The following is a 25,441-nucleotide window of genomic DNA, read 5'->3' on the forward strand; positions in this document are numbered from 1 at the left end:
AAGATGGCGCATGGAGCAAGGCACTCGAGTGAAAGGAGGGGGAGATGGCCAGAGGCAAGGAAGAAATCAAAAGAAGTGGAAAAAAGCAACACCAACAGCCAACAAATGGCACCCAGAGAGCCGCCCGCTTGGGTGTGTGGAATCCAAGCAGCCGGCGCTTCCCGATCAAGAGACCCTGGCCGCGGGAAGCAGAGGAGGCCAAGCCAGGGTGAAGAGGGGTTGGGGGTGGGAAAGCGCACACCGCAAATTACCGGTTGTTTTGTCTCTCACTGGATGCTCCGTGAGGCTGCTTTCTTGTACCCCTTTTTGCTGGTCTCTGATAGGAGTCCAAGATGGTGGCTCTGGGCTGTGTTAGCTGGTAGAGGACCTCTCCGTGAACCTCTCCTTGCTCTCCATTCTCTGTCAGTTTTCTCACCCCATTTGGTGCTTGGCTGAGTTCTTTATCTCTTCATTTGATGTTTTAGGGTTTCTGGGTTCTTGTATTCTCTGTTCAGCTTAGTTTTTTGGATCTTTGCTGTGGAGGGACGGCGTGGTGCTTCTGCCTAGAGCGCCATTTTTCTCCAGTATTACCCTTTTCTTGTCTTTTTATATAAGTGAGGTCATATAATATTTATCCTTTTGTGATGGACTTATTTCGCTCAGCGTAACGTCTTCAAACTCCATCCATACTGTAGCATATATTAAGACTTCATTTCCCTACTGGCTAGGCAGTATTCCTTTGTATGCATGTACCACATTTTGTTTATCCATTCTTCTGCTGATTTGCATTTAGGTTGTTTCCACCTTCTGGTTATTGTGAATAGTGCTGAAATAAACATTTCTGTACAAGTTTCTGTTTGAGTCTCTGCTTTCAAGTCTTTTGAGTATATACCTAGGAGTGGAATTGCTGGGTCACATGATAGTTCTATTTTTTAGTTTTTTGAGGAGCTACCACACTGTTTTCAACAATGGCTGTACCATTTTTCACTCCCACCCGCAATGGGTAAGGGTTTCAATTTCCTCATGTCCTTGCCAACACTTGTTATCTTCTGTTTTTTTTTAAAATCTTAGACAGCCTAAACCCAAAGCCATTGCTGTCAAATCGATTTCAACTCACAGCGATCCTATAGGACAGAGTAGAACTGCCCTATAGGTTTCCAAGAAGCGGCTGGTGAATTGGAACTGCCGGCCTTCTGGTTAGCAGCCAAATCTTAACCACTGTGCCACCAGGGCTCCTGGCCATCCTAGTGGGAGTGAAATGGTATCTCACTGTGATTTTGATTTGCATCTCTCTGATGGCTAATGATGCCGAGCATATTTTCATGTGTTTGGTGCCCATCTGAATGTCCTCTTTGGTGAAACGTCTATTGAAGTCCTTTGCCCATTTTATAATTGACTTATTTGTCTATTTTGTTAAGTTGTCAAAATTTTATATACATTTTGGTTATTAGATTCTTGTCGGATACATGGTTTCCAAAGATGTTCTCCTGGTTGGTAGCTTGTCATTTCAAATTTTTAAATTTTTATAAGGTCCTATTTATTTATTTTGTCTTTTTCTGTTTGTGTTTTTGTTATTATATTAGATAATTCATTGTTAAAAGCTAGTCCTGAAAGCATTGTCCCTGCTTTTTCTTCTAAGAATTTTATGATTTTAGTTTGCACAGTCAGGTCCTTAATCCATTTTGAATTTGTTTTTGTATATGGTGTGAGGCATGGATCCTGTTTCATTTTTTTGCATGTGGAATTCCAATTTTCCCACCACCATTTATTGAAGAGACATAGGGGTTTCATTGACTGATTTTTGGAAGTGGATTCCCGGGCCTTTATTCCTAGTCTGTCTTAGTCTGGAAGCTCTGTTGTAGCCTGTTCAGCATCACAGCAACACACAAGCCTCCACTGACAGATGGGTGGAGGCTGTGCATGAAGTGCATTGGCAGGGAATTGAACCCGGGTCTCCTGCATGAAAGTGAGAATTTTACCACCAAACCACCACTGCCCCTTCTCCATATTAATTTAGGTACTTCTTATCTCTGCAAGGATTCAGGGACCAGAAGGTAAGTCAGGGGAACTGTAGCTAGTGGGGCAGAGGAGGAATGGTTAGTCAGTGACATGCTGCCTCGTTCTCCCCTCACCCTGCCATCTTTCCTCACTGCTCATGTGCTAAGCTACGTTAGCGAGAGGTCTTTGGTTGCAAGCAACAGAGCCCAACTTCAACTGGCTTAAGCAAAAATAGAATCTTTAAATCTTAAACCAAAAATATCCACTTAAGTCTTCTTAAAACCAAACGGTAGTTTAGCTTAACTAGTAAAGAATGTCTGCCTTGAGCATTGTGCTCTTTCAAGATCTAGCTATATGCATTTATAATTTTCTGTGTTTGTTGGCCAGCCATGCCCTGCCCCATGCCAAAACTTTTCCACATGTTGCTGTTAAAAAAAAATTAGCATAGCGCTCTTAGGAAAATACCTGGGGGAGAGGACAAGAAAAGAAACACAGAGGCATGTGTTATTTGCATAAAAAACATGGTATAGTTTTTAGCCAGGCTGTTATCTTCTAGACCAAGTATCTTGCTCGCTACACTATAAATAATGACTAACACATATAGACCCCTTACTATCTGCCATCCACTACCCATCTGCCAGTTTGTTGTACTTGGTGGTTTGTGTGTTCTCTGATACTAGAAGCTGTGCTACCAGTTTTTTATATATCAGCAGGGTCACCCATGGTGGACATATTTCAGCAAAGGTTTCAGACTAGGAAGAAAGGCCTGGCAACCTACTTCCAAAAATTTATTGCCCATTGTCTTCGACTTGATTCTGACTCATAGTGACCCTATAGGACGGAATAGAACTGCCCCATAGGGATTCCAAGCAGTCAACTGGAAATTCGAACTGCTGACCTTTTGGTTAACAGCCAAGCTCTTACCCACTGTGCCACCAGTGTTCCCTTCCAAAAACTGGCCGATGAAAATCATCGGAAGTGGTCCATCACTGGAGGAGGGCATCATGTTTGGTAAAATGGAGGGCCAGTGAGGGCAGGGAGACCCTCATTGGATTGACACAATAGCCACAACAATAGACTTGAACACGCTGGTGATCGTGAGGATGACACAGGGCATTTCGTTCTGTTATATGTAAGGTTGCCATGAGTCAGAGATGACTCACAGCAGCAATCTGTCTGTCCATCTATCCACCTACCTACCTACCTACCTATCATCTATCTGCTATATGCTATACATTGAGCTACACACTTTACAGATGATTATCATCTGAAGTGCTGACAAGAGCACTAAGAGGTAGCTACTATCATCTCCATTTTACAGATGAGGAATCTGAGGATTAGAGAAGATAACTAAATTTACCTTCTTTGGGGAACGTGTTTTTGCCTGACCCAAAACTCTTCCTTATAACCACCGCTGTGCTGCCTTCTTTAGGAGGGTCTGACTAGATCCTTGCTAGAATGGATGCATGTACTTCCTGGGATGAACTAGAGATTTGCAGAGTGACAGCTCAGCTAAACTCTTTCTGATCCTGAGGATATTAAACAAAGAGACATAGACAGAATATGATGGTAATTTCTGTGCTGCGGCTACACTGAATATTTTTAGTTACTTTCAATTCATTTGCTTCGTATTAAACTCTAAATGAGTTAGTTTAGATGATGAAATTATTGTCTCAGCCTAATTCAGTTCCTGTGGATGCACGTATTTTTAATATCCTTCACTCCGGCCCACTTGGGTTTGACATTTGGTCCTCTGATTGCTTCCCAAGATCCAGATCCCAGTGTTGCCAAGGATTTACCTTTGCGCTGTTAATGAATGCAAGAGGTGCTTTTCAGCATTTTTGTTCCTTGGATAAATCATTCAATATGCAAGAGAGAAGAAAAGATCTTCCCTTTGAAATACATCAAACCTTTTAATCACCTGTGAGAGAAATTCCTTTCTTAGAAACTTAACTCTAAAGATCAGGATAGAGCAATAATGGGAGAAATGGTGTCTATTCACCTTAGTGTGAGCCCTGCCAAGTTCAGGTTCTGCTTTCAATTTTACAAAAATGAAAGCTAATGAATATATGTGCATATATGTACATACATGCATAAAAGATAAACAGAGCCGGAATTAAAGGATGCTGCATATATTAAAATAAACCATATAGGTGCTTGAATCTATTTTGCCCTCAGAAATTCCTGGGCAAGATGAGAGAAATTATTCATAATGTCAGAGCCTGGAGCTGTATTTACTTTCTGGGGGAAAGCATTTTTGTTCCATCAACAAGGTTGTTATTTTCTCAGGAGTCACAGACAGACAGGAATAGAATTGCAGCCTGGTGTTCCTCTGCAAACCCGCACTGGGGGTTTAAAATTGGAAACCGCTGTAAGTTTAATCAAATGGGAAATGCATATGGAACCTGAGTGTTCCTGGGTAAACTTCAAAATTGTATCATCCATCCTAAAAAACCCAAAAGATCAGAGTCCCAAGCACAGTTACAAATCCCAGTATTTCTTCAGGGGCCCTGGTGGCATAGTGGTTAAGAGCTTGGCTGCTAACCAAAAGGTCAGCAGTTTGAATCCACCAGCTGCTCCTTGGAAACTCTATGAGGTAGTTCTAGAACCTTTACATTCTAAATATATGAAGAAGGCTTGAATGTATTTTGACACTGGTGAAGAAAAGAGAATGGAATTGAGGGTATAAATGTTCATTATTGTTGACAAATATAAAATTTTATAAATATTCAGTACAGTATTATTTTTTTCTTCTTGTTGTTGTGCTGTCAAGTTGAATCCAACTCATAGTGACCCTAAAGGACAGAGTATGGTTTTCTAGGCTGTAATCTTTATGGGAGCAGATCACCAAGTCTTTTCTCCCTTGTGACAGCTGATGGGTTTGAACCCCTGACCTTTTGGTTAGCAGCCGAGCTCTTAACCATTGCACCACCAGTTCTCTTTTTCTAGAAGTTATTAAATTAATGATTAATGTAATAATCCATGATGTCTTCAAGCAAACACGGTGTCCAGCTTTAAGTTTATCTCTTTTGCATCATAATTTTGTTTCTTCATCCCAAATTTTTGGGAAAGTTTTTAAACACTATTGTCTGTTCTTGGCTGTATTGGGGAGGACGGGGTTTGGGATACAATTTAAAGAGAAATGCAGCAGCCTAGAAATGTGGTAATGAGATAGAAGATGGCAGGAGGCGATTAGCAGAAGAACCTGGAGCAATGTCTAAAGTGAGGGGTGAGGATGGGTTTCGCAGGGGAACCGGTGGGTGACCGATTACCTACTCGTCAAATAAACTGGAGTATTAGAGTATTTTTTTCTGTTGAGGTGAAATGCACATAACGTAAAGCTAACAATTTTAAAGTCAACAATCCAGTGGCATTTAGTACATTCCCAATGTTGCACAGCCATCACTTCCATCTACGTCCAAAATATTTTCATCATTCTATTGGGGCTTTTAATGGAATGTTAGAGTTTGGGGGACATGTGGATTATATAGTTGCATTACATAAACCCAGGGCTTCGAACCAGTTCCTTCAGGTTCAAACTCCTGCTGAAAATTTGAGTTTCTAACAAGTTCCCAGGTGATGCTAATGCTGCTGGTTAGGGACCACTTCTAAGAACCACTAGTAGAGCCCATATTCAAAACCCATTGCCATTGAGTGGATTCTGACTCATAGTGACCCTGTAGGACAGAGTAGAACTGCCCCATAGAGTTTCCAAGGCTCTGAATCTTTATGGAAGCAGACTGCCATATCTTTCTCCCTTGGAGTGGCTGGTGGGTTCAAACTGCTGACCTTTTGGTTAGCAGCCAAGTGCTTTAACCACTGTACAAGCAGGGCTCCTTACTAGTAGAGCAGTGGTTCTCAAAATTTATTATACATAAGAATCACCTGAGGATCTTGTTAAACTGTAGGTTCTGATTCAGTATATCTGGAGTGGAAATGCAACTTCTCAGCAGGGGTTTGAACTGGTTCAAAGCCCTGCATAAACCTTGAGAAGCTGCTCACATTCTCTCTCTCTCTCTTTTTATTTTGCTTTAGATGAAGATTTACAGAACAAATTAGTTTCTCATTAAACAATTAATACACATATTATTTTGTGACATGGATTGCCAACCCTTCGAGGTATCAACACTTTCATCTTCTAGAACTTTGGTTCCCCATTTCCATTCATCCAGCTTTCCTGCCCCCTCATGCCTTGTCCTTGCCCCTGGGGTAGTGTGCCCATTTAGTCTTGTATACACGGTTGAGCTATGTGTATTATTGTTTGTTTTATGGGTCTGTCTAATCTTTGGCTGAAGGATGAATCTCAGGAGTGACTTCAGTGCTTCAGTTAAAAGGGTGTCTGGGAGCTATACTCTAGGGGTTTCTCTGGTCACATTCTCTTGTGTTATAAGTTTTTTTGAACTTAATAGTGTTTGCTTGGAAATCTATGTGTTAAACTGAGAATTTTGGTGTAATGGAAGTTAATGCAATAGAATTTGATTGTGCTCAGCAGCTGTGTTTCTTAGAAGACGTTGTTAGGTACCTTTGAATGCCTTTGCATAGTCAATAAAAGACAGGTAAACATCCTTCTGGTATTTGGTTGGATCACTTTTCTTTGGAATAGGCATAAACATGGACCTCTTCCAGTCAGTTGGCCAGATAGCTGTCTTTCAAATTTCTTGGCATAGACGAGTGAGCACTTCCAGTGCTGCATCCATTTGTTGAAACATCTCAACTGGTATTCTGTCTATTCCTGGAGCCTTGTTTTTCACCAATGCCTTCAGTGCAGCTTGGACTTCTTCCATTGGTATCATCAGTTCCTGATCATATGCTACCCCTGAAATTGTTGAATGTGACCAATTCTTTTTGGTACTGTGGCTCTGTGTATTCCTTCCATCTTCTTTTGATGCTTCCTGCGTCGTTTAACATTTTCCCCGTGGAATCCTTCAATATTGCAGCTTGAGGCTTGAATTTTTATTTCAGTTCTTTCAGCACGAGAAATGCTCAGCATGTTCTTCCCTTTTGGTTTTCTAGCTCCAGGTCTTTGCACATGTCATTATTAATACTTTACTTTGTCTTCTCGTGCCGCCCTTTGAAATCTTCTGTTCAGCTCTTTTACTTCAACATTTCTTCTGTTTGCTTTAGCTACTTGATGTTAAACAGCAAGTTTCAGAGTCCCTTCTGACATCCTGTCAGAAGACTTTGGATACAAGACTATAGTGAGGTTCAATCCCACACTGCTTCTCCTCTTACCAGAAGAGCGTCATTGCCTCTGATCAATTTATTCTTGCATGCTCTAGTCATGTGTTATGCACCAGTGCTAGGCCTTGAGAGTACAAATGTAAGATAGGGCTCTGGCCTCTGGGATAAACTTATGTTCTAGCTGGGGAGACAGCTTCTGACAGAGTTATCATACGTGAAACGGGAGCCTGCAGGAGGAATACTTGGGTAGGTGTTATGGATTGAATTGTGCCCCCTCAAAATGTTTGTCAACATGGCTAGGGCATGATTCCCCGTATTGTGTGACTGTCCACCATTTTGTCATCCTGATGTGATTTTCCTATGTGTTATAAATCCTACCTCTATGATGTTAATGAGGCAGGATTATAGGCAGTTATGTTAATTAGGCGGATTCAATCTACAAGGTTAGGTTGTATTTTGAATCAGTCTCTTTTGTGATATAAAAGAAACAAGCAGAGAGATGGGGGTGGCCAACGAGAAAGTAGCACTGGGAGTGGAGTGTGTCCTCTGGACCTGGGGTTCCTGTGCTGAGAAGCTTCTAGACCAGAGGAAGATTAATGACGAGGACCTTCCCCAGAGCCAACAGAGAAAGCCTTCCCCTAGAACTGGCACCCTGAATTTGGACTTCTAGCCTCCTAGACTGTGAGAGAATAAATTTCTCTTTGTTAAAGTCATCCACTTGTGGTATTTCTCTTATAGCAGCACTAGATAACAGACAGTAGGTATATAAGGAATTACTGTGGGGAAGATTCACGAGGATTTCTAAGAGGAGGTGACACCTGAACCAGTATGAGTTGATTTATGTTCCTCCCTCCCCAAATACATTGAATACTGAACCCTGGTACCTTAAGTGTGACCTTATTTGAAATAGGGACATTGCAGATGTAATTAGTTAACATGAGGTCATACTGGAGTAGGATGGGCCCTAATTCAATACGACTGGTGTCCTTATGAAAAGAGGAAACAAGATGTAGAGAGAAGCCAGACAAATGAAGACACTGGCAGAGATCAGAGTTTTACTGCCACAGCCTGGAGAACATCTGAGGCTACCAGAAGCTGGAGAAGAAAGCATGGCCTGGCTGACACTTTGATTTTGGGCTTCTAGCCTCCAGAATTGTGAAAGAACATATTTCTGTTATTTTAAGCTACCCAGTACGTGCTAACTTGTTATGGCAGCCGTGTTGTTGTTGTTGTTGTTAGGTGCCGTCTACTTGATTCTAACTCATAGTGACCCTATGTACAATAGAACAAAACAGTGCCTGGTCCTGAACCAGCCTCACAATCATTGCTGTAATTGAGCCCATTGGTGTAGCCACTGAGTCAATCCATCTCCTTGAGGGTCTTCTTCTTTTTCATTGACCCTCTGCTTTACCAAGCTTGATGTCCTTCTCCAGGGACTTGTCCCTTCTGATAACACATCCAAAGTGCATGAGACAAAGTCTCACCATCCTGGCTTCTAAGGAACATTCTGGCTGTACTTATCCCAAGATAGATTTGTTCCTTTTTCTGGCAGTCCATGGTATGTTCAATACTCTTCGCCAACACCGTAATTCAAAGGCATCAATTCTTCTTCGGTCTTCCTTATTCATTGTCCAGCTTTTGCATGCATATGAGGTGATTGAAAACACCGTGGCTTGGGTCAGGCCCACCTTAGTCCTCAAGGTGATATCTTTGCTTCTTAACACTTTAAAGAGGTCTTTTGCAGCAGATTTGCCCAATGCAATGTGTTCTTTGATTTCTTGACTGCTGCTTCCATGGGTCTTGATTGTGGATCCAAGTAAAATGAAATTCTTGACAACTTCAATCTTTTCTCTATTTATCTCGATGTTGCTTATTGGTCCAGTTAGGATTTTTGTTGTCTATATATTGAGGTGTAAGCCACACTGAAGGCTGTGGTCTTTGATCACCGTCAATAAGTGTTTCAAGTCCTCTTCACTTTCAGCAAGCAAGGCTGTGTCATCTGCGTATTGCAGGTTGTTAATGAGTCTTCCTCCAATCCTGATGTCCCATTCTTCTTCATAGAGTCCAGTTTCTCAGATTATTTCCTCAGCGTACAGACTGAATAAGTATGGTGAAAGGATACAACCCTGACATACACCTTTCCTGATTTTAAACCACACAGTATCCCCTTGTTCTGTTCGAATGACTGCCTCTCGGGCTGTGTACAGGTTCCTCATGAGCACAATTAAGTGTTCTGGAATTCCCATTCTTCACGATGTTATCCATAATTTGTTATGATCCACACGGTTGAATGCCTTTGCATAGTTAGTAAAATACAGGTAAGCATATTTCTGGTATTCTCTCCTTTCAACCATGATCCATCTGACATCAGCGATGATATCCCTTGTTCCACGTCCTCTTCTGAATCTGGCTTGAACTTCTGACTGTTCCCTGCCAAAGTACTGCTGCTGCAACCACTTTTGAAAGTTCTTTAGCAAAATTTTACTTGTGTGTGATATTAAAGATATTGTTTGATAATTTCCACATCCTGTTGGATCACTTTTCTTTGAAATGGGCACAAATATGGATCTCTTCCAGTTGGTTGGCCAGGAGGCTCTCTTCTAAATTTCTTAACATAGATAAGTGAGCAACTCCAGTGCTGCAACCATTTGTTGAAACATCTCAATTGTTATTCCATCAGTTCCTGGAGCCTTGTTTTTCACCATTCCCTTCAGTGTAGCTTGGACATCTTCCTTCAGTACCATAGGTTCTTTATCATGTGCTACCTCCTGAAATGGTTGAACGTTGACCAATTCTTTTTGGTATGGTGACTCTGCGTATTCTTTTCATCTGCTTTTGATGCTTCCTGTGTCATTCAATATTTTCCTCGTAGAATCCTTCAATATTGCAACTCAGTTCTTCCTCTTCAGTTCTTTCAGCGTGAGAAATGCCAAGTGTGCTCTTCCCTTCTGGCTTTCTAACTCCAAATTTTTGCACATTTCATTATAATATTTTGCTTTGTCTTCTCAAGCTGCCCTCAAAATCTTCTGTTCAGCTCTTTTGCTTCATCATTTCTTCTGTTCTCTTTAGCTACTCGATGTTCAAGAGCAAGTATCAGAGTCTCTTCTGACTTACATTTTGGTCTTTTCTTTCTTCCTATCTTTTTAGTGACGTTTTGCTTTCTTCATGTGTGATGTCCTTGATGTCATTCCACAGGTTATCTGGTCTTTGGTAATTAGTGTTCAATGCTTCAAATCTGTTCTTGAGATGGTCTCTAAATTCAGGTGGAATGTACTCAAGGTCATATTTTTGCTCTCATGGATTTAGTATAATTTTCTTTAGCTTCAACTTGAATTTTCATATGAGCATTAATGGTCTGTTCTGCAGTTTGGCCCGTGGCCTTGTTCTAATGATGATATTGACCTTCTACATAGTCTCTTTCCACAGAAGTAGTCAGTTTGATTCCTGTGTTTTCCATGTTGCTGAAAAAAGCTGTTTGCATTGAAGAAGTCACTGGTCTTGCAAAATTCTATTATGCAATCTCTGGAATCATTTCTATCACCAAGGCCATATTTTCCAACTACCAATCCTTCTTTTGGCAGCCTTAGGAAACTAATATATGAGCTGAGGCTTCAAAGATAAGTAGGTGCTAACTGGGTGGGGGAAGCTACAACAAATGCATTGTGAAGAGGTTGTTAGATAGCAACAGAGGGGAGTTGGTGTGGCCAGAGATGGGCAGAAGGAGTGGGCAAGAGTTAGACAATAAAAGTCAGATGCATGTCATGCTCCAGGTCATGTTCCAGAAATGGGATTTTATTCTGAAGTTGGTGGGGAGTCACTGAAGGATTTTAAGCAGAGCAGTAAAATGCTCAGATTTATTTTATAGCCGTCACTGGCAGCAGTACAGAGAGCAGATTAGTTAAGGGTAATATAGATTAGGGACCCCAGGCAAATGGCAATAAAAACTTAAACTAAGTCAGGTATCAAACCGAACCCAAACCCATTGCTGTTGAGTGGATTCCAACTCATGGCCACCCTATAGTACAGAGTAGAACTGCCCTATAGGGTTTCCAAGAAGTGGCTCGTGGACGCAAACTGCTGATCTTTTGGTTAGCAGCTGAACTCTTAACCGCTGTGCCACCAGGGATCCAAGTCAGTGGCAGAGGCTATAAAAAGAAGTGTAAAAATGATGATGATAACAATAATAGCAACTGTTATAACTCACAGAGTACTTGACATATGTCAAGCATCATGGATGTTGTGCCGTGCAGCCCAGATCTGCCCTTCAGGATGAAGGATTTAGTCCCCCAGTTCATGGGACTCAAAGATGACCTCTTCTGAAATTTCCAGTTGAAAAGCACCACCTTGCCATAGCCAACCCTCTTTTTGAGGCAGCCCACATCCATTGGGTGGCCTAAGACGGGGATAAAGGCCAGGCTTCTTGTGACTTGGGATAAGTTTGAAAGGCCATCCCAGCTTTAAAGCTCCCTGTGCGGTCCACTAAGGCCTTTGTCATAACCCAACATCTTCCTCTTCCCAGTCCTACTTCCTTCCATGGGTCATAATCCATGAACACTCCCTTAATAATTTACCTGCACACTAATCTTAGTCTTAGAGTTTGCCTTTCAGGAAACCTAACCTGCAACACCAGACATTGTTCTAGGTTCTTAGATACATTATCTCACATCCTCTCATCAATCTGTTAAAGTAGGATCCTTCTCCCCATTTCACAGATAGGAAAATTGAGGCTCAGAGATATTATGCTAGTATTAAGCAGCAAAGATTGGATTTGAATCCAGGTCTCTCTTCCTTGAAAACATCGGGTATTTCCACTGTACTATGCTCAAGAGGAGGGCACAGAGTCTACAGAGATTTAGAAAGTAGAATTTCTAGAACCTATTTGATGGCGTACCTCATATGGGTGGCAAGGCAGAAAGTGATGATGGTTGGGAGGCTTGCTTCTTCTTCTCATATGTGTCCCCGCCTCTCTCCACCACTATTCGACTTGCAGTGTTTAAGAGTGTATTCATGAGAATGTTCTTACATATTAGATGTCTTAAATGTTAAGGCAGGTAAGATGTGTCTAACAGTATTCCAAAGCCCTAGAATCAGAGGGCAGTCTAGCCTGTGAGCTCTTCAGAGGACAGAAACGATGCCTTTCATTCTGCCTCCTTCCCAATTTCCATCCCCCAAGCCTAGTACAGGCTTAATAGCTAGCAAGTGCTGGAGAGACAGAAAAAAGGAGGCATTCAAACAGATTTAAAATAAGCTCCCCTCAGCAGAGGTTTGGAACCAGCAGGTATTTTTAACATCATCTATTGACTGCCTATATTCTCCAAAGGAGCCCTGGTGGCACAGTGGTTAAGCCCTCTGCTCCTAACTGAAAGGTCACTGGTTCAGATGGAGAAAGATGTGGCAGTCTGTTTCCATAAAGATTTACAGCCTTGGAAGCACTATGGGGCTGTTCTACTCTGTCCTGTAGGGTCGCTATGAGTCAGAATCAACTCGACAATGGGTTTGTTTTGTTTATATTCTCCATATGTGTCCATGGACAGCCCTTGTACAGTTCTTGAACACCCATCTTTCCTTTTAGAATCATCTGGAAATACCCTGCATTTTCCTTGTGGTAGGCAGAATGGTCTCTCAAATATGTTCACGCCCTAACCCCTGAAACCTGTGAACATGTTATGTTACATAGCAAAAAGACTTTGCAGATATAATTAAGGTTATGGATCTCAAGATAGTAAATCCTGGGTTATCTGAGTGGGACCAATCAAATAGCAGAGTCAGAAAGATGCAGCCGCAGAAGTCAGAGAGATTCAAAGTGTGAGAGGGAGTTGACCAGCCATTGTTGGAGGAGACCACATGCTAGCATGAAAAGGAATGCGGGCGGCCTCTAGAAGCAAAGGCTGCACCCCCACCCTCAAGCTGACAGCCAGCAAGGAAAGAGGGACTTCAGCTCTACAACTGCCAGGAACTGAATTAGGCCAACAACCTGACTGAGCTGGAAAACGGATTTTTTTCTCAGAGCCTCCAGTAAGGAATGGAGCCTTACCAGGACCTTATCTTCAGCCCATGAGACTTTAAACAGAGGACCCAGCTGGGCCTACCTAGACTTCTGACATACAGAAATTGTGAGATAATAAATGTGTATCATTTTAAGTCGCTAAGTTTGTGGTAATTTGTTACGCAGAAGTAATAAATGAATACACCATTTGTCAAGTAGTCTAGAGTAATCAGTTCTCAAAGCGGGGTCCCCACAGCTCCCTGAGACCCTTTCTGGGGGTCTTTGAGGTAAAAAGTATTCATAATTATGCTATGATGTTATTGGCGTTTTCACTGCACTGACATTTGCACTGATGGTGCGGAAGTAATGGTGGGTAAGACTGCTGAGTCTCAGCGCATGTCGAGGCAGCAACACTAAACTGTATGAGTGGTTATTGTATTCGTCACTCCTAAGCACTTGCAGAGGAGTCTGTGGGTGATGCAAACAGTTAACATGCTCAGCTGCTAACTGAAATGTTGGAGGTTGGAGTCCACCCAGAGGTGTCTTGAAAGAAAGGCCTGGTGATCTACTTCTGAAAAATCAGCCACTGAAAACCCATTGAGCACAGTTTTACTCTGACACACATGGGATCGTCATGAGTTGGAATCAATTCTACGGCAACTAGGTTAAGCATTTGCAGCAAAGAACATGCCATTTCACTTGAGAATGTCCTTGATAGAGCAGAAAAATTATTAATTTTATTACTAAGTCTTGACCTTCGAGTACATATGCTGGATGACAGATGTACCCATAAAGTGCCCCGGCAGCATTCCAACACAAGATGACTGCCTCTAGGAAAAGTACTTGTGCGATTGTGTCGTGAGCTGAACTAGCTGCTTTCTTCATAGGACACTGTTTTCACTGGGGAAAAAAAGACTGATAAACAAGTTATTTAGACTTGATTATTTGGGAGACATTTTCTTGAAAATGAATGAAGCGATCCTGTCACTTCAAGAAAAACAACTGACAGTATTCATTGCCAATGACAAAATTTGAGCTTTCCAGAAAGATTAGAATTTTTGAAAACCTGTATCTGCCTCCATAAGCTCAACAGATTCTCAATGCTTAAAGACTTCTGATGAGATCAGTAGAAATATTATACAACAATCAAACACATAAATTTTTTGATACTATAAAATAAAATGTGTGAACATTTGGGAGATCTGAATAACTGAGTAGATCAATATTTTCCAAATGACCAAGGTATCATATTACAAAGTCATATATGGATAAAAGAGCCATTTAAAATACAAGGAAAGGCTTATTGATATTATTTCAGATTCTACATTGCGATTAACTGTTAAAACAATACTACTTGTCCAGTTTTGATGTCATAAAAAGAATAAAAATACTCTTCCCTTTCCCAACTGCATATCCATGTGATTCTCTTCATGTACGTCAAGTACTTCGACCAAAACATCATTTCAAACAGATTGAATGCAGAGGCAGTTAATCAATGAAAACACAGCTGCCTTTTATTAAGCAAGACATTTAAGAGATATGAAGAAATGTAAAACAACGCTGTTCTTATCACTATTTGTAATTTTTGAAAATCCAATTTTTTAATAAAAAATTTTGTTAGTATGTAATAGTTCATTATCTTTTTAAATAAATTAATGAATATATTGAATTTCTCAGTTTCAATTTTTAATTCAGCAAATATTGATAGCTATAAATTGCAGAAACAAAATCTCTCTGGGGTCCTCCATAATTTTAAAGATTGTGTATTATCTATGGAGGGCAGGCCATGTGTTGATACAACTCAGTGGTTCCAAATTTGCACACCAGAGCCAAATTAAGTCCTAGGTAATTTTTGTGTGGTTCATACAGTTTGACCATTGTTATATAAAACAATTATTGACTTTCAAATGAGCTCTCAATATTTACAAATTGGTAGGTTTTATGGAAAATAACTAGATTTTCCGATTCTCTAGAAACACTGGATCAACTGGATCAACTGGCTGCACTGGGTCCACACTCTTGCGCGGCCTCTAGAGCTGTGGTGTAGTTGCTCTCTTCTGGAAACATGCTTTCCAGTTGTCCTCTATCCTTACCACTTTCCACTCTCTGTGTCCCTGTTAAAACCTGTGCCTCCTCCTCCATCATTCATGTGGCTTGCTCAGCTCCTGGAACCATCTGCATTTGTAATGTCTGACCTACATCATCTCCTTGGCGTCAAGAGGTTGAGAAGACCTGGATATAGCCTGAGCATCTTCACTGCTCACAAAGGGATGTTGTACATCACAAAATGCCAAGAGCCTATAAGAAGGTGAGATCACCAGATGAGATTTTTTTTTTTCTGACATAGGGGCAAAGGTCATGTTTTAAGTCTCACTAGTCTCATATCTCCTAGTAATTTTCTGCTTACTATGGCAAGTAGAGCATTATAGTGCCAGGAGGGTAGCTGACATGGGGATTTTACCATGAGTGTGGACTCAGGAGCCAGAGTGTCCGTGTTCAAATACTGCCTCTACCCTTTGATACATGTATGACTTTTGGCAAGCTACCTAACCTCTCTGTGTCTCAATTCCCTAATCTGCAAAATGAAACTGATAATAATACTTACAGGACTGTTGGGAGGATTAAATGAGATAGTACTTACACTCTGTCATTTAATAAGATAGTGCCTACACTTAGAACAGTGGCTGGCACACAGTAAGCCGTGAACAGCCATCAACAATTGTTAGTTATTTTTATCATTCTTTGAGCTGGGCTTGAGTATTACTATGAAAAAAGCAGTAAACTGTCTGAAGGTTCTGCCAGGCAAACCGGACTGTGTCCTAACCACACCATCCCACAGATTCCAGGGTTCTTGACATGAGAATAGTAGATCCCAACAGATATTTGAGAATGACGTAGTGTAATATCATTTTGATTGACAGCCACAGGCCCTTACCCTTCCTGTTAAATCTACAATGGATTTGAGATTGATAGAGGGCAGATAACAAGTCCATTTATTCACTTCGGGTTAGAAACAAGCACCTGCAATTTCTGTAGCAGGTTGTTGCTAGGTGCCGTTGAGTCGATTTCGACTCAACAGCCTCATGTGACAGAGTAGAACTGCCTCATAGGGTTTCTTAGGCTGTAATCTTTAAGGGAGCAGGTTGCCAGGTCTTTCTTCCAAGGAGCCGATGCGTGGGTTGAAACCATCAACCTTTCAATTAGCAGTCAAGTACTTAACCGTTGCGCCACTGGGGCTTCTTTCTGTAGTATAGGGCCTAAATATTTTAATTCCTTGTTTGTTAAAAGCAGTGGTCCATATGTTTCAATTGGACTGTGACAGAGCTATTCCTAAATCTGAGGCCAGGTCACCTACATGAAATGAATCACTGTTAGGAAATTGTCTTGAAAAGAGAAACAAGACCACGACTCTTAGAAAAAATTCTGTAAGTACCCAATTTATTCAGAAAACAATACAGTTTAAATATTTATGATTTTTTTTCAGTCGTACATTTTTACCATCATTCCCAAAATGTTGTGCATTTGGCTGACATGTATTTGCAAAGTTAGGATCTATAATTATAACTCTGGAAATCATACAAGGCATTTGATTTGCTTGTTCAAACCCACCCCCTCCCAACAAACAAACATACAGGTCTATTATGCCTTGTAATTTACTTCCAATCTTTCTGACCAAAAATAAGTTCCCCCTTGTGCTTTTTATGCTTGCGAAACATTTGTCCTTTTCTCTGTGAGAAGATTATGTAAGTGAAACATTCATTCTTCTGATTCAAGACTGGCCAACTTACATCAAAATAAAACACCTCCACCCAGAACAGTGGCTTCAGGTATTTCTGCTGATCTACTCTGCTCTCAGGAGCGACAAAAAGAGGCAAAATGAAACCCCATACTAACCTCAAAGATTGACTTTGTGGACCAGGTTTCTGATGAGCCATTTTGCATAGCCATTTGCTGTAGACATTGTTGTGGTTCCAACGAAGACAGTTTCAGGTCATTCCTAGGGACCGACATAAAGATGGAACCAACCATGCAGCATCGAGTGATGTCTCCTTGCAGAGCACAGGGGCTGGCTGTTGAAGGAAGAGGTGTGACTATAAAGCAGTGAGACTGATTTGGGGTGTGCAGCTTCTGGAATCAGTCTCATTGCTTTCTATTCCCACCTCCAAGACAGGCGGGACTTTTGCGCTACCAGTAGGGATGAGGTGCCATTCTCAAGCAGACTAGAAGCTGCCCTGTTTCAGGTAGTCTCTGTAATCACACCCAAAAGTCTAGCACCTCACTACTCTCAGTGTGATCCAATGAATGCATTGGTATCACCTGGGAGCTTGTTAGAGCTGCAGAATCTCAGGCCCTATGCAGACCTGCTGCATCAGCATCTGAATTTTAACACGATCTTCAGGTGAGTTGTGTGCACGGTAAAGTTTGAGGAGCACTTCAAGATACACTTCAAGAAGACTACCCCTATGTTAGTAAATCTCTTCAGTATAGAGACCATTCTCAGCAGGGAGGGATCATAGATAACAGCTGCAAAAACAGTGTGGGTTTTTGTTTTTTTATTTGAAACATGCAAAATACAGTCCATGCATCTGCCATTTTGAAAAGTCTTTTATCCTGTAGCAGATAAAACCAAATATGTTTTGGCTATCGACATTCAATAAATGTTTCAAAATGCTTTACAGTGTAAAGATAATAAGAAATTTAGCAAAATTTCAACAAACCTGTATAAAAAATGGATACAGATACCAGTTTATTTCAAGGTGACATGCTGTACTGTAAAGAGTAAGATATTGTTATTTGTGTTTCTGTGCAAAAAGTCTTTAACAATACAACAGCTTAACAGATCCAGGCCTTGGGGCTACACATGCAAAAAAATCATCAGTTAGTTAAAAATCACCAAAACGTGCTATTTTTAAATGTGTATGTGTTGCTTTTTTAAGTACAGGAGTAGTAGAAGTATTAAATATTATAAGGAATAGTATTTCGGAACTCTGTAAAAGTGTGTGGAGTTCATGGTGCTAGTGTCCTGGAAGACTCGTACATTTCCGATGAACATTTTGGTTTAATCCCTTTGCCATTGTAATAGTCCACGACTTGGTTTGGGACTTCTGCCAACACGCTCTTTGCCAGGGCTGCAGGAGATGCCTGCAGGAAAGAAGAAACCACCATGACTATAGCACTTGGCCAAAGGAATCTGATTCAGACTCAGTCTGAAAGACTAGAGTCCTGCTCTGAGCAGCTAGTCTCATTCATTCATTCATTCCCTCACTCATTCAGTGTTTGTTAAGGGTCTACTCTAAGCAAGAATGGTCTGGTTGTTGGAAAATGAGCCTTTAATTTAATAATTATATTTTTCATGTCTGTCTTAAGACATAACAACTATTCACGTCTGAAGGTGGATAGGAACTGGTTGGCAAAATGAATTGTTTTGCTTCTGATTTGCATTCAATTTCAGACACTTATTTATATTCCAGGCACTGTACTAGGGTATGTGGGGTCTATGGTTCTTGCCATCAGGGAGATTTAATCATGTGAAGGGAGTCTGACATGGCCAAAATTAATCTCAACACAAGGTAGAACACAATACATGCTATGGACTAGCAGCATCACTTCACGTGACCCATCCCAGAGCTACTGAAATCAGATATTCACTTTTAACAAGATGTTCTGGTGATTCGTATGCATATTGAAATTTGAGAAGCACTGCTCTAGATAGCCTCAAACACTGTGTGACCCAAGCATAGGAAAGAAAGAATAAGGCATCTTGGAGTAAATTAGACCAGGCTTCCAAGAGGAGGCAGCATTTGAGCTGGGCATGGTTTAAAAACCTAGAGAAAGAAAGGAAACCAAAGTCTCAGAGAAGAAACTAGTCTGCAGAGCTAATAGCCTATGTGAACCATGGCCTCATCTACACTGAGAGCAGAAGAGCTAGATGTTGCCTGACTACCACTACCTACCCTTCTGATCACGGCTGCAATAAATGGACCCTGATGGAATGGGAGAAAAAGGTGGAACAGAACTTAAATTCTTAAAAAGTACAGACTTACTGGACCAATTGAGTCTAGAGTACTCTCTGAGACTGTTGCCCTTGGATACGCTTTAAATCTTGAACTGAAACGTCCCCTGAGGTCACCTTTTAGCAAAATAACAGATTAACACACAAAATAAAGACTATTATCCATCAGTACGGAGCTCCATTAAGGAAACATCAATAAGGGATCGAAAGGTCAGCAATTACTCTTATGCAAAGATGAGAAGATAAGGGGGCAGGGAAACTAGAGTACTGGAAACAAAACAACCAGAATGCAATGAAAAATGTAACTAATGTCACTGAGCAATGTGAGTAGAAATTGTCAAATGGGAACCTAATTTGCTGTGTAAACTTTCACAGAAAACACAATAAAATATTATTTTAAAAAAACATAAAACAAAAAAACAGACATAGAGGAGAATGGCATTTGATCATTCTAGGGACAGTGAGTCATCTAATGGGGCAGGGGTGTGTGTGTGTGTGTGTGTGTGTGTGTGTGTGTGTGTGTGTGTGTGTGTGTGTGCGCGCGCGTGTGTGTGTGCGCGCGCACGCGCGCGCGTGCTGGGGATGCAGAATTAGTGGAACATTCAATTGAGGCCAGGTGGTAGAAAACCTTGAATACCATGCTCATGAACTTAGCCTTTATTTTATCAGCATTATTGATCCACTATATGTTTTGGGGGCAGGGAAGAACAGGACCATGTGATTTATTTATTTTAGGACCATATGATTTATGGTGGTGACTGCTGCAGAGGAGAATTGAGGGTGATATCATGCCTGGATTCTGGAGTCATGCAGAGCTGGGTTTGACTCCTGGCTTTGGCATGTAGGACTACCTGAATGATTCCTGGGCAGGTAACTTCAACAGTCGGAGTCTCATTATAGCTATTAAAGACGAGGTTGAAATCCTAAGGCAGAGTGATCAGTTAACATGTGTTTGAGACCTCTCAGGAACGATCCCAGAGGAAATAGGTCTTGACTAAATGCCTGGTTTCTACTTCTTTCCTTCCCAGGTGGCTTGCCACTCAGCCCTTCAACTTTGTTAAGCCCCAGTGTTCTGATGGGTAACACAGGGAAGAATAATAACCCATTCTATCTCAGAGAATTTTTAGGAGGCTCAAAATGAGACGTACATTTTTTTTTGACATACATTTTTAAAAACAATCTGAAAACACTGTGAAGAGTTTTTGTGAAGTGATGTCTTACATTTTGAAGATGTCATAGCATGTTGGATATTTGACATCCAAGGATGCTCTTGGACTTTGTAATTAACTGCTCAGGACCGTGTTAGACCATGGTCTGTGTGTACGCTGTGGCAGACAGAAAAGTTAGCCCCACCCTTTCTCCCTGGCCATCTCTCATAGAAAGGTCAGACAGCCAAATACTTGATTTCTCAGCTTCCTTTGCATCTGGGGTGGCCATGTAACCCCCTTTGCCCTATGAGACATAAATGGAAGTTTCCTGGGGAATATTCTCGGAATGCTTTTCTTTCCTGGTAATGGGGGACAGACACGGCTTTGTTTCCCTTTCCTCTTTCCTTCTCCTTTGAATGGGAACGTGATGCCCAAAGCTATAGCAGCCATCTTATTATCATGAGGGAACGGCAAAGGGAATCATAAAGTGCTGGCTTGACACTGTTGAATCACTGGGGGAAAAAGGCCAGTGGCCGCCAGCTCCTAACTTCTAGTTACATGAGAAAAATATGTTCCTATTTATGTAGTCCAGGATTTCTCAACCTTAGCACTATTGACCTTTAGGGCCAGAAAATTCTTTGTGTGGGGATTGCCCTGTGTATTGTATGATGTTTAGTGGCATTCCTGGCCTCTACCTATTAGATGGGGAGAGCAACTCTTCAGTTGTAACCATCAAAAATGTCCCCAGGCATTGCCAGATGTCCTCTGGGAGAAAAATTGCTCCTAGCTTAGAACCACTCATGTAATCCACTGTAAAATGAGTTTGTTGTTACTTACAGCCAAAAAATATCCTAACTAGTGTTGTCCAATAGGACATGAAAATATTCTATGTCTTCACTGTCCAATACGGTAAGTTATCAGCCACATGCAATTATTGAGCCCTTGAGTTATAGCTAGTGTGATGGAGGAACTGAATTTTTAATTTTATTCAGTTTTAAATAATTTAAATTTAAATAGCCACATGAGGCTAGTGGCTATCATCATGGACAGTTCCTGAGTGATTCTCCCAGCCCCTCGCATATCTGTGCTAGTGGCTGTGGTGAGCAAAGATGGCTTGTGGGGGCGTTCATTGGTTGGGAAAAGGCCAAAAAATTAGAAAGCAGCTGGTTATAACAGTAATAATAGCTACATTTATTAACCACCTACATGAACTGAGCACTGCGCTAAGCTTTATGTAGACACCACTTTTAATCCACTGATGTATGTATCATGAGCCTCATTTTACAGATGGAAGTCTGTGGCACAGAGAGGTTAAAAACTTGCTCAGAGACACATAGCTCGGAGCCTGTGTCCTGTCCGCTTCAAAGCTCTGAGTTAGGAAAGCTCTGAGTTTCTGCAGAGTAGAAAAAGAAGAGGTAATTCATGGGTTACGGGATCATACGAAATGGTATCAGCCCCTCACTTTCCCTTTTTGATTTGTTGTTTATTGAATTCAGAGTAGATTAGTTTGGATAATGAAATGGTTTTCAAAATCTAATTTGAAATCCATGAAGATAACGTGCGTGAATATGCTCCTGGCCTTAGTCATCCACAGAGCAGCTGGAGACCCTGTGGAGCGTAGAAACTCAACTGGTCCTGTTCATGACCCTCCCCTGTTGCCGATGACCCTCAACACCCTGCTCACCAAGGCTCTGTCCTGTCTGTAACCCCCAGCTCAAGCTGTAAAGCTTTCCATGGCCACTTCTCTCTGCTCTGAAATCCTGTAGGAATACTTCAGCTCTTCTCAACCACCCACAAGTTGCTTAGCATGATTTTTCTGATACCTTTGTCCCAACTATGAATCCTGGACAAAAGTCTTTATAATCTCACTGTGGTCCCAGTGCCTAGCATGTGCCTTGCACACAGCAGGTACTTCGAGAATGTCTGGGGATGAGGAAGAGGCCTGAGATAGATGCTGGAGCCTTGCTAGGCTTAGTGACACTGCTTTAGCACACATGAATGTGTGTGTGTGTGTGTGAGTGTGAGTGTGACTGTGAGTGTGTGTGTGTGTGCGTGTGTGTATGATAGGGTTGGAAGGGATGGTTTGGACAGTTTATGACTTTCCTGGGGAGTGAGCTCTTTTGACGCCTCTTCACCCAGGCAAAGTTATGGGTGGTGGTGAGTGATATGGTTACCTCTTCTGTCTCACTGACACTGGAGATTTATCTGAATGCTCACTTTAAAGCCTGTCCCAAGAAGGTGGCAGAACAAACAGCACCTTACAATTTATGCCTAAGCCTATGACACTAGGGCTGCTGCTTGCCTGTAATAAATAATGATCCATCCATCCTTCTACTCCTGTGCTAACCTTCCCCAGTGTAGTTGGGGTCCCAGCTTGAGCCCAAACTGGGGTTCAGGTGTGATAAACTGGCTGTGAAGAGTGTCAGGAATTAATCTGAATGAGGGTTTTTGGCTGGAAGAGAAAGGCTTTTCCAAATAAGCATCAAGAGGAAAGGGCTTGGGGTAGACAGCCTGGTGCCTGCCCCTTCCTCTCCCTTAGCTGAGTCCCGTGGAGGGAGGGGTTGCAGGGGAAGCCAAAAAAAGATGTTTCCAGCAGGAATCCTTTGAGATGTGGGAACACAGACTTCACTGCATTACTGGCCAGGTCATGGAGGGGACTCACAGCATGGAAGGGTGGAGATTCTCTCTATTTCCAAGGGGACTGCAGAGCAGCTTCAGTGCACTGAGGGCTCTGGAGGTTCCCTTCTGTTGGGGCAGCTCACATTTAGTTAGCAGCCACTGGGAGTGGAATTGTTGGCACTAACAGTAGTGCTGAGGCAAGGCCTCGGTGGATAGCTGGGGCCATGTGAATGCTCCACTCTTGAGCTACTTCCACGAGGGACACTGTTATGGACTGAATTGTGTCCTCTAAAATATGTGTTGAGGTCATGACCGTTGTGCCTATGAATGTGGTCCTGTTTGGAAATAGGGCTTTTCTTTCGTTACGTTAATAAGGTCATACCAGAGCAGGGTGGGTCCTAAACCTAATCACTCCTGAATGGTGTCTTATTAAGGGAGCAGAACAGACATGGAGAGACCTACACACAGGGAGAAGACAGATGCCATGTGAGGGTCTGTCTTCTACAAGCCAAGGAATGCCAAGGAATGACTGACAGCTACTAGGAGCTGAAAGAGATAAAGAAGGACATTTCTCTAAAGCCTATCCCCTGAATTCAGACTTCTAACCTCAGAGCTGTGAGGAAATAAATTTCTGTTCTTTAAAGCCAGCCACTTGTGATATTTTTGTTATGGCAGCACTAACAAATTAAGACAGGCATGGAACAGAAAACATGGAGGACAGTCTGTGACTGCCCACGTTATCCCCAGGGACTCCCATACACACAGGAATGTGACTCTGAAGTGTACTTCCGGGCCACCACTAGTTCATATGGAGCATTTGTACAAATTAGAAAAGGTGCCTTATATGTGCATGGTGTTGTGGAAATTTTAAAGATGCCCCTTTCTTTGTGGAGTTAATGAGTATCCAAAATTTGGAAATGTGGAAAAATTATTACTGAGTACCTTTCCAATGTCATACTAGAGCATTGTCTAATGGGTCTGCTTTAGGAACATCAGGGGACTATAACATTGCTAGACTTACTATTTATCATTAATCAGAGACCAAGTCTATAAAGTTAGATGTTAACTCATAGAAAATTGATAAGATGCAAATCATTTCTGTCCAATAGAGAAGGTACTCCAAAGATTATGGTTTTTAAACTCTGTTCGTCATTAATCAGCTTTCTAACCAACCTTAGCAAACTTACTCCACCATTTCCCCCCACTGACTATATTCTCTGTCTCATATCTTCCTTTCAACCAACTTTATCATCCTGCTAACTCCTTCATTAATGAGTTAAATAAATCTTTGATGCTACTGCTATATATTTACAGGGGATCTAGGTTTTTAACATTTTGAAAATATACTTTGCCAAGGCAAACACAAACATGGCCTGACGAGCGGGATGCAGGCTGCATTTCAGCTTCTCCTTGCTTCTTCCACCAGGCACCCTTAGGCAAGGAACCCTGGGGCACTAGAGATCCTGTATCTGGAAGAGGGCAAGCGCCAGTGAAACGCTGGCTTTCATAGTTAGCATGACTCCTTATCTGTAACTCAGTTTACACTTCCTTCTCCAAAGAATCAGCTCTATATATCCTTACTGTGGGAGATGGCCTGGCCAGGCAAGGATAGCTGGTTTTGCTTCAAGATGGCAGATTACTACAAACACTGGCAGAAAAATGTGGGAGATGGGCATGTTCTGGTTCTGTTCACCCATGGGAAGCCCCCAAGATGTGCATACGTGTTTGAAGTTCCTGAAGGGCACGAACTGGACAATGTCTCGAAGGACAGGTTCTCCCTTGGGTGATCTCAGGATCCCGTCATCACCGTCCAGCATCTGCATGTCACTGAAGTCGGCGTTCCCTACTCCCACAATGATGACTGACATGGGGAGGTGGGAGGCATGGACGATGGCCTCTCGGGTGTCAGCCATGTCTGTGATGACACCATCTGTCAGGATCAGCAGGATGAAGTATTGCTGTGGTCAGACATCAGCAGACATTGGGGGATGGAGAGGTGGGAAGACAAAGACAACATCAGTTAGACATCTGCTTCACTGTGTATCGACTACAGCAACCAGGATGATACCTGTGCTAACAGCCTTAAAGGCTTAAGGATATGGTGAATGGAGTTTAAAGGCAGATCCTGTAATTATAGCGTAATTATAATAGCCACTTTAGTAACAGTTACAAAGCACAGCGTGGTAGAAAGAGTAGCAGATGGGGACTCAAGAGGACTCGGTTCAAACCTCGTGCTGGGAAGTCCTGGGAAAAAATTTTCACTTCTCTGGGTCTCAGCATCTTCATTTCTCAAATGAGGTGTGGGACTAAGATCATCTACACGGTCTTCTTCAGCTTTAAGATTTTTAAGTCTAAAACTCTGTTGTCCAATACAATAGCCACTAGCCCCATATGACTATTGAGCCCTTGAAATGTGGCCAGTGCAACTTAGGAACTAAATTTTTAATATTATTTAATTTTAATGAACTTAAATTTAACTTCAAAAATGGTTACCAGTTCACTTATTGGAAACTTTTT

The 25,441-nt window shown here is 41.7% G+C and overlaps 1 protein-coding gene across 3 annotated transcripts in view; it reads right to left on the reverse strand.

Annotated features, from left to right (window-relative positions):
* Positions 1 to 16,560: 16,560 nt before the first annotated feature.
* Positions 16,561 to 25,441, reverse strand: part of CPNE4 (copine 4) — a 669,181-nt gene continuing 660,300 nt past the window's right edge. For 2 of the 3 annotated variants that reach the window (XM_004381399.2, XM_004381400.2), the window contains 2 exons: positions 24,646 to 24,882; positions 16,561 to 18,286 (listed from right to left, as the gene is read on the reverse strand). In XM_004381399.2, coding sequence (XP_004381456.1) covers positions 18,152 to 18,286; positions 24,646 to 24,882 — 372 coding nt within the window. In that variant the 3' untranslated portion in view covers positions 16,561 to 18,151. The remainder of the gene's footprint in view (positions 18,287 to 24,645; positions 24,883 to 25,441) is intronic. The other variant, XM_004381401.1, reaches the window with a different exon arrangement.

Source organism: Trichechus manatus, unplaced genomic scaffold, assembly GCF_000243295.1.
Source record: "Trichechus manatus latirostris isolate Lorelei unplaced genomic scaffold, TriManLat1.0 scaffold00084, whole genome shotgun sequence".
NCBI lineage: Eukaryota > Metazoa > Chordata > Mammalia > Sirenia > Trichechidae > Trichechus > Trichechus manatus.